Here is a 12,129-nt window from a genome sequence, read left to right on the forward strand (position 1 = left end):
TTATTTTTTGAAAAAAAAAAAAACACTATGTGGCGTTTGACCATAGAAACCCAAAAAAAATAAAAAAAATCACTCTTCTAAAATTGTTAGAGTTGTGTTTTGCCATAATTTTTGCAAATAATATTTGATTGTTGAACTGTACTTTTTCTCAAAAACATGAAATATGATTTGTACCCCCACAATTTCTAAAACTAGCAAAACCACCCAAAACAATTAATAAACATAATCAGTGCGAGAAATATAACAACTATACTCGAGATTAGCTTATGGAGTGCTCAAGACCAACGGTTTCTTTCCATCAGAAGATTGCGACTAGGATGTTTACCGGTATACACGAAAAATATAGCATCTCTAAAGTCTAACTATGACTTTGTTGCAAAATTTCCACCTACTTTTTTTTCTTTTAAAGGTTTTTTAGCACATAATTGTCAATGTTTGTTGGAGTGGAGAACAACCAAGTAACATAAGTTGTCTCTATTGAGTAACATAAAAAATTTTGGGATAAAAATTGAAAAGAGAAAAACAAAAGTAAATGTCCAAAACAAAAATAAAAAAGCGAAAAACAAGATTTGATTCTAAATTTCAAATACAATTTCAAATTATGTTTAAATTTTTATGACCAAATATCGTAAAGTGAAAAAAAAAAGATTGGAAAAAAAGTAAATAATTTCTCATGGAAAAACGGGGCCTTAAACTATTCGTTTAGGTTGTTACTCCAGTATTAAGGTCAGTTGGGGCACAGCTCACACGCTTTTTAGTTGTCGGCTGACGTAGCCTTCCTAGTATGTTCATAGTCGTCATAGCCAACTTTTTGAACATACTACCGAAGCTTCTAGCGAAAGACAACTTTGTCTCAGGAGAGGGAGGGAAGAAAGAGAATTCACTGAAACTATAATTTAATTTGTTTTTTTCATTTGTTTCAAATCTCCCTCTCCCAAAATTTCAACAAACAGTTGTCTTAATTTGCTCTGGTTATGCAGTTTTTTTGGAAGGTCTTTTGTGGAACAAACATTCTTTCAGATTCTGTATTTATTTTCATTTTTGACCGTGTGTATATGTATATACAGAAGAAGTAGGAAGGGTAAAGTGAAGCAATTATTCTTACAGATTGATTATTTGATTGTGTGTATGTATATATTGAAGAAGTAAGAAGATGGGATTTTCGGAGAACACAAGGGGTTTAGTTCTAGCAATGGTTTCAAGTTTATTCATTGGAACGAGTTTTATCTTAAAGAAGAAAGGTCTCAAGCGTGCTGCTGCTGCTGGTACTCGAGCAGGTTTGAAATTTTTTCTTTCTGTAGATCTTTACTTCGGTTTTGTTAGTCAATTTACTGATTGAAATGGTACAATTTCCTTAGCTCGCTTAATGTCTCAGTTAATTCTACAGATAATGGTCAAAAACACACTCCAACAATTATTTTTTCACGAGTTTCATACCTCAACTATCAAACACCCTTTTTCTACCTGAACTATTACCATCTATGTATTAGAAAACACCTAGTTGAGTAGATGGTGATAGTTCAGGTAGAAAAAGGAAATAACTGATAGTTGGCCTAGTAAGCTTCGATGTGTGTGTTAATATATAGATGGTGATAGTTCAGGTAGGAAAAGAGAACAACCGATAGTTGGGGTGTGAAACTCGCAAAAAATTGATAGTTCGGGTGTGTTTTTGACCATTAACTCTTAATTCTAATCATCAGACTATCATCAGACTATCTCCATAATTGGTGTGTATATTTAATTGCTACTGGCTTAATATTGCATTAATTGTGTGGATGCACAAATTCCAGAGATTAAGGGTGGAGTTAAATTGAAACTGCTTTATGTGTGATATAAGTGAACAAATAGATCAATCAACTGCGAATTTTTGGGTTTATTAACCTCAGGATCCATTCCTCTCTATTGAGGCCTGTTCGATATTCGAAAGATTCGCTATAGTAAGTTACTTCACATTGGCCATTCCTTCTCCTTTATCATGGTTTAGGACCGGCTGTGCTTTGTGAAACTCATACAGGCAAAATTATATTACTGAAAGAATATAGTGCATTTATAATTCGTTCTTTGGTAAATATTGCTATTCTATATAGTACTTAATACCTAAGCATGTTCTGATATTGCATATAAGTAAAGGGACATTGTTCTGTTCAATTTGTTGTATTTAAATTGGTTCTTGTTTGATTGATCAAGAAAACCTTTTTTAGGGTGTGTAATACTTTGTTTTTTAATTGAGTTGGTAGACTCCATCTGGTAAACTATGTGCTATTGACATACCATTAGAGCTAAGTAACTAGAATTTTACTGATTTCGGTGGTGCCGTGGTGGATTCATCATCATTCAGGATCACTTTCGGTCAGGTGTTACACTGTTCAGGCATGTGTTGGAAACATAAATGAAGTGGGGATGGGCACATGAAAAGAGGAGAAAATCTAGAAATCCATAATTTAGATATGGACAGGGAAATGCTGAGTTGACAAATATGAGGTCTAAAGGCAAATAATGCATCGTAATGTTTTTGTGCTGAGTCTGTTGACAATGTTTCTATCTCCATTAGGTTCAGTCTTCTTCTGTTAATAATTACAAGTTGGGAATTGTTGAATTAGGTTCTTGATATCCAGGCTCTCTTCTTCCTGTTGTCATTTTCTTTAATTTAAACCACCAGTAAGAAGATAGATAAATAATAGTTTTCTTGCTGACTAAATTATTGCAAGCACAGCGTGTATATGCCAATAGCTTCTATTCTTATTCATGATCTTGCCAACCCATACATAATATGAGAAGAACCATTTCATGTTGGACATTGTAGTGAGATATGAAGCTTTCATCCGTGAAGTACTTACGAGTTCACATGTAGTAATCTATGACTATATCTCTAGCTGAGCATATTTTGCTTGAAAGTTTATATAGTTTTGCTTTTCAGACTGCAGCCTACCGTGCCAATTATCTGTTCAGTAATTTGATTGGCGGGAGAACATTAAACACCTTGTTTAATATCCTCATTGGATGATCTGTTAACTTCAATTCACCTGGTTAAGCAGTTATTGAATATTGTAATCATCACCGCAGGAGGTGGAGGCTATACTTATTTGCTTGAGCCCCTTTGGTGGGTAGGCATGATCACAAGTAAGTGGATCATGAGCTGTCTCCATGAGTAAACCTCATTCCAGGATAGGAATGCGTTAGCATTGTTGTGTTTTTAATGTCATTTGGATTTTGATATGCAGTGATTGTTGGGGAAGTTTCCAATTTTGTGGCCTATATTTATGCTCCAGCAGTTCTTGTGACCCCCCTTGGTGCGTTGAGTATAATTATCAGGTGAGATTTTGAAGTCTTAGAACTCTGACAAGGAACTCCTGTGATGTTTCCGTAACTGACCTTGGTAAATCTGTATAGTGCTGTCTTGGCACATTTTATGTTGAGGGAACGTTTACCACGGTTAGGTGTGGTGGGATGCATATTGTGCATTGTAGGATCTGTGGTAATTGTTATACATGCACCTCAGGAACATATGCCAACTTCTGTACAAGAAATCTGGATTTTGGCAATTCAACCAGGTCTGGACTTTTGGGTCCCCCCCCCCCCCCCCCCCCTGTTTATCTTGTATAGGTTATAAGATTTTTCTACCTCTTGCAGAACTATTACTAATTTCTCCTTTCTGCTTTTGTCAGCAGCATTTGTGATTTATGCAGCCGCAACAATATCCATAGTAGTAGCTTTGATGTTGCATTTCGAGCCTCGTTATGGGCAGACGAATGTGCTGGTATATTTGGGAATATGTTCTTTAATGGGTGCACTTACGGTAATTATGTTTTTTTCCATGCTACTTCGAGTCATCTCTTTTTTCTCTTCGCTGGAATTTGTACACTACATTCTTGTCAGACATGATGCAGTTTTGCACATGTGAAGACTTTGGTAGCCCGTCAAGATGTTTCTGTAGTTTTCTTGTTAAAAAAATTTATTTTATTTGCAGGTTGTAAGCATAAAGGCTATTGGAATTGCAATAAAACTTACTCTGGAAGGAATTAGTCAGATTGCTTATCCGCAAACTTGGTTTTTTCTAGCTGTTGCAGTAATCTGTGTCATCATGCAGTTGAATTATCTAAACAAGGTAATGTCTGTATGGTACTTTCCCAACTTGACTGAGATCTGCAGTAATCCTTCTGATCATTCATTTGCATCACCTTTACTAGCATGAATTCCCTATTCTCTAAAACAGTAACATGCCTATCCTTCACGTTAGAATCCAGGACTAGCTCAGAGTATAATCATGTGTACTGTCACGGGCTGACTCCTCCTAAGTGGCAGCGGCACACAAATAGCCCGTGCGGCGCCCGTAGTCCCACCTGACTACAAGCCAGCCTTTCCTTATCCCAGGTTTTCTTGGCATGACCCCATGCCTATGATGAAGCTTTGCCTCAGAGGCTTAGCGTTCCTTGTGCCGCCCGTTTGATGTCAAGGCTTCAGCCTTGTCTTGCTATCATACCCTTGTGGCGCATTTCATAGGCTGGGTCTCGTCTATGCGCACCCCTTGGGTTGGCTACGGACATGCATGTCCCTCGCCTGGCACTGAGCGCCGCTCCTGCGCGCACAGTCCTATCCTCAAGCTTGACACTTGCCTTGTGTCGTGCCCGAGTAGGGCAACTCCCAATCCTTGGCCTTTGTCAGGTGCGGTCCTCTTTCATGTGCCTATGGTTGTCCCATGGCATTGGCAAACATAGCTCTCGCAACTTACTTCCATCCCTCGTGGTGCAGCGTCACCCCCCATGACTGCACGTCTAGGCCAACGGACCCTTGCTTGCAAGGCTGAACCCAAGCCAAGCTCACAAGTCAATACACGAGACTCTTGAGTGGTGCCTCGAGTACTCAGTTAGCACGGAGGTCTTTAACATCCATAAAGATAGCCCGCGGGGCATAATAAGTTCCTACGTCAAGCCTCCGGCACTCGTTGTGCGCCCAACGCGGCCCGCAGGCACGACGCCGTCCATAGAGTCCCCTAACTCGTATGGATACCTAGGACACTCCTATGAGATGCCTAGGCAGGCCCTTGAGGTCCTCCCTCAAGGTTGCTCACTTAGTGCGACTGGCCGACAACACGCACGGGGGAGGCTGGCTGAGCTGTAGACACCTCTGCCCCCCTTATATATGCTTTAAAAAGAAAAACCCAAGTTTTAGCACTGGACATCATTTTGCCAGAGAATCACAATGGGCCTTTCTCACTCTTCCGAACTCCAAATGAGGCGCCGTCTGTTCCTAACTCTTTCTCTTGACTTCCTTCACTCCTCCATGGAGTTTCATCTCATCCCCATACTCGTGGAACGAGATATAGCCTTCGGGAGCTTTCTCACTGGCACTGCTCCTTGGCTAAGTCAAGCCCTTAGGTGAACGATCTTCAAATGACGCCAAACTTGGTAAGCACATTCCATAACATCCTAGGAAGGGTCCTCTCACCCGAAATCCCAAGATTCCATCCATAGCTCGGAAACGCACGGGACTGACACTCAGGCTCGCGCGTGGCCTCGTTCGCCGACGGCCCATGGGCTCATCCCAGATCCTTGCTAAACTTCCTTGGCACTCTTATAATATGCCATAGAGCATCTCTAGATGCTTATTGACTCTCGCCCGTCGGAGCCCCTCTTCAATGCACGTCGCCCGCGCACGGCTGACACTGCCTGCGCGCACGGCCGATGCTGCCTGCGCGCGGCTGACACTCATCTGCGCACGTCTCCTGCACGACTGACACCCGCTTGGCCCTCCTAGGGCGCGCAGGGGTTACGGGCGCCAAGGCACAACGAAGGCAGCCCGTAACAGTATATCTGATGTCAATTCGTCTGAACTTAACTATTATAGTAGTTATTTGGCTGTACACTCCATGTAATAATGATATCAATTCTTGCACAGCCAGCACAGGGTATTTCTGTTAATGACACGAATTGATACTTCAGACCTACTATGCCAATACTCTCCTAAAGTCTTTACATTCTCTTTCTGTTTTCAACTTTTGTGATTTGGCAATAAATTTGTTGGTCTTTCTTGCATGCTTGATATGTGAGCTGTTTTAATTTCTGAAACTAGTGCTCTGGTTGGGAATCTAGAAAATGTAATTTTCTACCATGACTTCATATTAAGATTTTCCTTATTACATGAACCTTGAGCTGCTGCCTGACCATTACAAAGTGTAGTTAATGAGGAGTGCAAGCTATTAAGCCTAATTTTTTGTTTATGCAGTTTAGCAATAAGCATGTTACTTCAGGATCATTCACATTGCAATATTTTGGGGTGTCTTAGCATTTTCTAACATTTATGCATCATTTGGATAGGCACTGGATACATTCAATGCTGCAATTGTTTCTCCAATATATTATGTAATGTTCACCACTTTGACTATCATTGCAAGCGCAATAATGTTCAAGGTATGTTGTTGACTGAAGCTATTCTTTGTTGTGGTCCTCTATCACTATGTGTACAGATTTAAGGATGTGAATCCAATATTTGCTTTGTCATATTGATTTGCAGGACTGGGCTGGACAAGATGCTAGCAGCATAGTATCTGAGCTCTGTGGATTTATCACAGTGCTTTCAGGAACAATTGTACTCCATGTGACTAGAGAACAAGAACCAGCAAATCCACCAGGTAAAAAACTGAAGTTGAAGCACGTACCCACTACCCAGCTATATAAGTTGTATGCCTCTCATCTTGATGTATGTATATCCTTGGTATCATGCAATCTAAAATCTTCTAAAAAAGTATGGCAGTGGATTTTTCTGTCTGCAACACTTAAAAGCATAGTGACTTAGGTGTAATTATCCTACTTTAGGTCAATTTGATTACTTATTTCTAAAGAAACTTCTAAATTTGGTTGCTTTGTGCTTTTCTGATTTCAATGAAGATGGTAAGGAAACACAAATAAAAATCGAACCTAGTACTCCGCCTGATTTTACTCGACCTTTGACAATGATTATTCTTTTCCGATATGGGGCTAGACCTCAAAGGGAGCACACATTTTTACCATGCAGCGTATGTGAAATAGTGAGATTAGCTGCTCCGATTTTGCTCAATTGGTGCACAGGTTCAAATGCTCTTCTAATTTGAGTACTTGGTGCCGTGGTTATACATCTCAAAAGAGCACGTGTTTCCATCACGTGACACATAGGCATCCTTTCATTGGCATTGGGACTGATGACTCCCTTGAGGTAGGGTTTGGCAGGAAATTTTAAGTACCTTCTGGCACTATATTAATTTTGATGTTATAGTATCTTTAGTAAAAGTTCAGGTCTAGAGTTCTTTTAGTTTTTAGATATGCTTCTCTAGAAGCTAGACTTGGAACTCCAAATTGAGGCCTCGGTATCGTTTTACTACTCAAATTTTACTGCATATTTGTGCTCATAATACATTCATTTATGCAGGAAATGTATCGTGGTATGATGGAGAAGATATAAAAGTTATGGAGGATGGACATTACATAATGTTGAATGATTCAAACTTTTTCCACTGATTTGATCTCGTGAATGTCTATAGCAAAAGTTGAAGCTGTATCGGTAGCTGATGCTTGATTTGTGTTTTTGTGTAATGAGAATTATTGTTTAAGCTCGGCAATGTGAGCTTTACAACTGGGAGGTGAGTTCTCCCACGAGCACAATTTTGGGAAAGGGTTCGAGTTACGGCTTCAATTTTAGCCTTGACAACATGTGGATATATTTTGGACATGGTTTCTTGCAGAGTTGCTATTCAAATTGAGGTCTGTGCATACATGGCGGTGTCTTTTCGTTCAGTTTGTTGTTTAGAGTATCTTAGTTGATTCATGTTGTAATTTATTGAGCCACCGCATTGGTGTAACATAGAATTCATTGTTTTGTAGTGTAAAGAAGGTTGCAGCAGTAAGTTAGATTGGCATTTTTTTTTTTAAGACAGCTCACGAGCATTTGGTTTGGACAATGACAGATTATGTAATTTCTGGAGTTTATGAATTCGAAATCGGATATTGCGGCGAAGTGAATCATTTTGAACTTAACGTTATGCAGAAACCCGTATTAATGATTATTTGCACCTTATGACCTTTATTTATGCCACTCCTTAAATTCTGTCCCATGGTAGCCCAAGTGAACTAAATTTTGCATTTAAAAGTGTTTGATGAATTGTTCTTTTGTAGATGTAAGGGGAGATGAAATTGAAGAAGTGGCTTCAGAATAACTCATTTGTGAAAATGTAAGGTATAGCATAAAGGGGAGCCCAAGCCCAACCTATTTTGGATAAAGATGTGCTAATATCTACTAATTTATTCAGTAAAGTAATACCGCATAAATATAAACAAAAAAATAATAAGATTATCATTATTCTCGTAGTACTATCTCTAGCACGTAATAATGTTCCTTGTAATTGATATTTGTAGCACTTAATAATAATTAGTAACTTTCGTTAGATTGTTTAGGATTAGAGAACGTTTAATGAATTGCTATCAGTATATATTAGACTATAATATTATTTGTGAACACGGTTTAATATTACTTAAGTTAAGAAATGATTGTCAAGGATCGATTAATATTAAGCTAGTCAATCACTTAGCTGCACCCTATCATGTTGGAAAAAGCTCGTCAAAATTATTTTTTTTGAAGAAATTTTAATAAAGCATACGAGCTCTAAGTAACTACCTTCATTTTTTAATTTTCTTTTTTCAGCACACTCCTTTATTTTGATTTTGATCTTTTCAAGTGTTTCTGCTTGTTTTCCCTCTTTATTTCTCCTCGATCAGGATTACTTGTAATTTCCGAGCTATACCAAGATACACGTTATACCAAGATATGGAAATGCAATATTTGTGGTCTACAATTAAAATAAAAAACTAAAAATAAACGAATCTTCGAAAGAAAAAAAAAAAATATATATATATATAAACAACGCAAAGTCCATTTCCTTTGAGATGAAGGACTTAATCACAACCGTTTAATCAACCCGAATATATTCCATAAAATCGCTTCTTATTGCACACTAACCGTCCGATCAAATCAACCCATCCCCTTATATGCATATAAAACCTATTTCTTCGCTTCAAACGAAAGCAAATACTCTCCAAAAACCTAACACACACAGATAAAACAGTCCACAAACTGCAACACCAATTCGCAAACATGGCGGCAACCGTAAGCGCGTGGGCTAAACCAGGCGCGTGGGCACTCGATTCTGAAGAACACGAATCCGAACTCCAAAACGAACAGCCACCACTCGCCGCCGCTAGCGCCGCCGTCCTTTCAGATTTTCCGTCATTATCCGCCGCCGCCACCACCAAAACAAAGAAAAAGAAACCACAAGCAATATCCCTATCAGAGTTCTCAACTTATAGCGCTGCTAAGAAATCTCAATCACAGACCAAAACCCTAACACCTGAAGAAGCGTTAATGCTTCCAACTGGTCCACGTGAACGAACAGCTGAGGAACTTGACCAATCCAGGCTCGGTGGTGGGTTCAGATCGTACGGTTACGATAGAAACGGAAGAGGTTCGGATGATACACGTAGGCAAGGAGGGTTTAGAAGGGATAATGATAGAGAAATTGCTCCTTCTCGTGCTGATGAAACTGATGATTGGGGTGCTGGCAAGAAGATGTCGTCTGGTAATGGTTTTGAAAGAAGGGAGAGAGGTGAAAGGGGAGGTTTTTTCACCGATTCGCAGTCGAAAGCTGATGAATCGGATAATTGGGCAGCGAATAAAGCGTTTGTACCGTCTTCGGGTAGGAGGTTTGATAGGAGAGGGAGTTTTGGGTCTAATGGGAGTGATTCCGATACGGATAAGTGGACGAAAAGGAAGGAATTTGGAAGCTCTGGTGGTGGTGGTGCGTTCGATAGTTTAAGAGAGCGAAGAGGTGGTTATGAATCGACTAATGGTGGTGTGGATTCGGAGAATTGGGGGAGGAAAAGGGAAGAGAGTGGTGGTGTTGGTGTTGGTGGAGGTAGGCCAAAGTTGAATTTGGCACCTAGGACATTGCCATTGACTGAAGAGAAACAGAATGGTAATGAGGCTGTGGTTGTGGCGAAGCCGAAAGGGGCTAATCCATTTGGGGCAGCTAGACCAAGAGAGGAAGTATTGAAGGAGAAGGGACAAGATTGGAAGGAGATTGATCAAAAGCTTGAGTCTTTGAAGGTTTCTGAGACAAGTGATGGTGGTGGTGCTCCAGTTGTGAAGAAAGCTTGGGGGAATCCTAATGGAAACCCCATTTTTCGCGAGGAGAAGACTGAGAGGAGTTGGAGGAAGCCTGATCGGCTGAATGAAGTTCGTCCTTCGAGGTAGTGATGGATTTTTATGTTAGATTCTGGATTTATCTAGTGTTGTTGTATGCTGACTGATGTTTAATTCTTTGTTGACTTCTTGATTATCTACTTAGTAGGAGTAATTGGTTTTCTATTTGTGAAAGCTAAATCTACTGTGAATAGTTAATTGGTTGTAGATAGACTTTTTGAAAATTTCTTGGGCTTTGCTCTTTGGTCTCAAAGAAGTTTAGGGATTTAACAAGTTATATTAAGCTTACTTATACTGTCGGCTGGATTCCCCTAAATCTAACTCTGTATATGCTAGAGCATGGGGAGTATTGAGTATGATGTAGTTGTGTATTCATATAGTCCAAATGTAGTCATAAAGTTATGGACGAATAATGGAAGAACAACAATAGTTTTGTATCTGTTTACTTGGTACTGAATGATTGTTGGCGAGCGGCTCTTGGTGGGACTTAATTAAACAACCGTGCTGTTGAGCAATGCTAAAAGAGAGTAACATTTTGTTTTCGAGGTTTTTCATCCTAATTTAGAGTAATAAAGAGGGGTTTGGTTTCGGTATGAGACGGGTGCCAATGGATGCAAAATGTATGCAGATGATTTTGTACCGACTCCCACTAATTAGTGAATGAATGCTTAATTGCTTGATCTGCTGATTCTTGCTTCTGGTTAGTGCATTTTCTGCCAAGGGGTGAACTTGGAGTCTCATTGGATAGGGTTGTCCGAGCCGGATTGGGAAACTTTCTCCATAGTTTACCTTCGCTTGTTCCTCTGTTTTGCTTAAGCAGCAGCTTGGAGTTGCATAGTTTGCAGATTGTGCACCAGTCTGTACCTAAATGACATGTTTCTGACACTCATATTTTAAATGTTTTGTAGTGCTGAAGAAACTGTAAACGGTGCTGTTGAAGAAACTATAAGCGAAACTGCTGAATCTGGTGGAGAGCCACAAATATGATGCCAATGGAAGTAGAAGTTTTACGAGCTATGTTTCCTTCAGTCCAGATTCATGTGATGTGAAGCATTGTGGCAATTTTGATAGAACTGCTTATTTTGTAGTGGGTTGTGTTCTTTGTGTACTTGCACCAACATTCTCGTTTTGCTATTTATGTTTGTTCTTTTTCTGTCGACGCAGAGTTTAGATTTGTTTGTTAGTACGCAACATTCTTATGTGGAACACAAAGGCATAAAGACTGTAAGATCATAGATGTTTATCATTACTGTTTTGTACTTTTGGACTTGTTCCATATTCTTATTATGTCCAGATCTTAGATGGGATATTGCATATATCTTAATTTGCTAAATTTACTCTAGCTTTTGCGGAACGTGGTTCATAAGTATATAATATTCAGGGCTGCTTGTGTTCTAACTGAAACTCTGATTCTCCTTGCTTCAGCTTAAGTTATAGTGTTTGACGTGTGCTGTATCTTATTCATCATGCATCTAAGTCTCGGATTCTGTTAGTATAGTGTCTTATGGCAATTTAACATGATCAGCGCAAACAAATAACTCTACCCACTTCATTGGTCACTAATTTATTTTGTCGATCGCGAAGCACCCCTTGAGTTCAAGCTTAACTGTCACCTGCTAATAATTCTCTTTATATACTTGGCTCAAGTATCTGGGGGCTGGGGAGATTAACGAGGATGACACCCATCGTATTGGAACAGGGTGGTTGAGATGGAGGCTCGCATCTGATGTCTTGTGTGATAAGAAAGTGTCACCAAGACTTAAAAGATAGGTTCTACAGAGTAGTGGTGAGACCGACGATGCTATATGGGGCGGCGTGCTGGCCAGTCATGAACTACCATGTTCATGAAAGTAGAGGACATAAGGATGTTGAGATGGATGTGTGGCCAACTAGGAGAGATATGGT

General features: G+C 39.5%; 2 protein-coding genes across 10 annotated transcripts; both read left to right on the top strand.

The window, feature by feature from the left end:
* The first annotated feature begins 738 nt into the window (after positions 1–738).
* LOC132599291 (probable magnesium transporter NIPA6) lies at positions 739–8,011 on the top strand. Of its 9 annotated transcripts, none has more exons than XR_009566796.1 (10): positions 739–992; positions 1,144–1,277; positions 3,064–3,120; positions 3,222–3,312; positions 3,391–3,551; positions 3,666–3,796; positions 3,968–4,105; positions 6,315–6,407; positions 6,511–7,188; positions 7,402–8,011. XR_009566796.1 is itself a non-coding variant. In XM_060312596.1 (9 exons), exons 1-9 carry the CDS (start codon positions 1,154–1,156, stop codon positions 7,488–7,490), a joined length of 1,002 nt encoding a protein of 333 aa, XP_060168579.1. In that variant the 5' UTR covers positions 743–1,153; the 3' UTR covers positions 7,491–8,011. The 9 variants fall into 9 exon arrangements, 2 of the variants coding, with proteins under 2 accessions (XP_060168579.1, XP_060168580.1); XR_009566798.1 differs by having other exon boundaries at positions 740–1,277; positions 6,511–6,628; positions 6,979–7,188; XR_009566799.1 differs by having other exon boundaries at positions 740–1,277; positions 6,511–6,628; positions 7,012–7,188.
* A 1,018-nt stretch (positions 8,012–9,029) lies between these two features.
* On the top strand, positions 9,030–11,531 carry LOC132599293 (eukaryotic translation initiation factor 4B3). Its single transcript, XM_060312599.1, has 2 exons — positions 9,030–10,271; positions 11,133–11,531. Exons 1-2 carry the CDS (start codon positions 9,121–9,123, stop codon positions 11,209–11,211), a joined length of 1,230 nt encoding a protein of 409 aa, XP_060168582.1. The 5' UTR covers positions 9,030–9,120; the 3' UTR covers positions 11,212–11,531.
* The last annotated feature ends 598 nt before the right edge of the window (positions 11,532–12,129 follow it).

Source organism: Lycium barbarum, chromosome 6 (assembly GCF_019175385.1).
Source record: "Lycium barbarum isolate Lr01 chromosome 6, ASM1917538v2, whole genome shotgun sequence".
NCBI classification, from domain to species: domain Eukaryota; kingdom Viridiplantae; phylum Streptophyta; class Magnoliopsida; order Solanales; family Solanaceae; genus Lycium; species Lycium barbarum.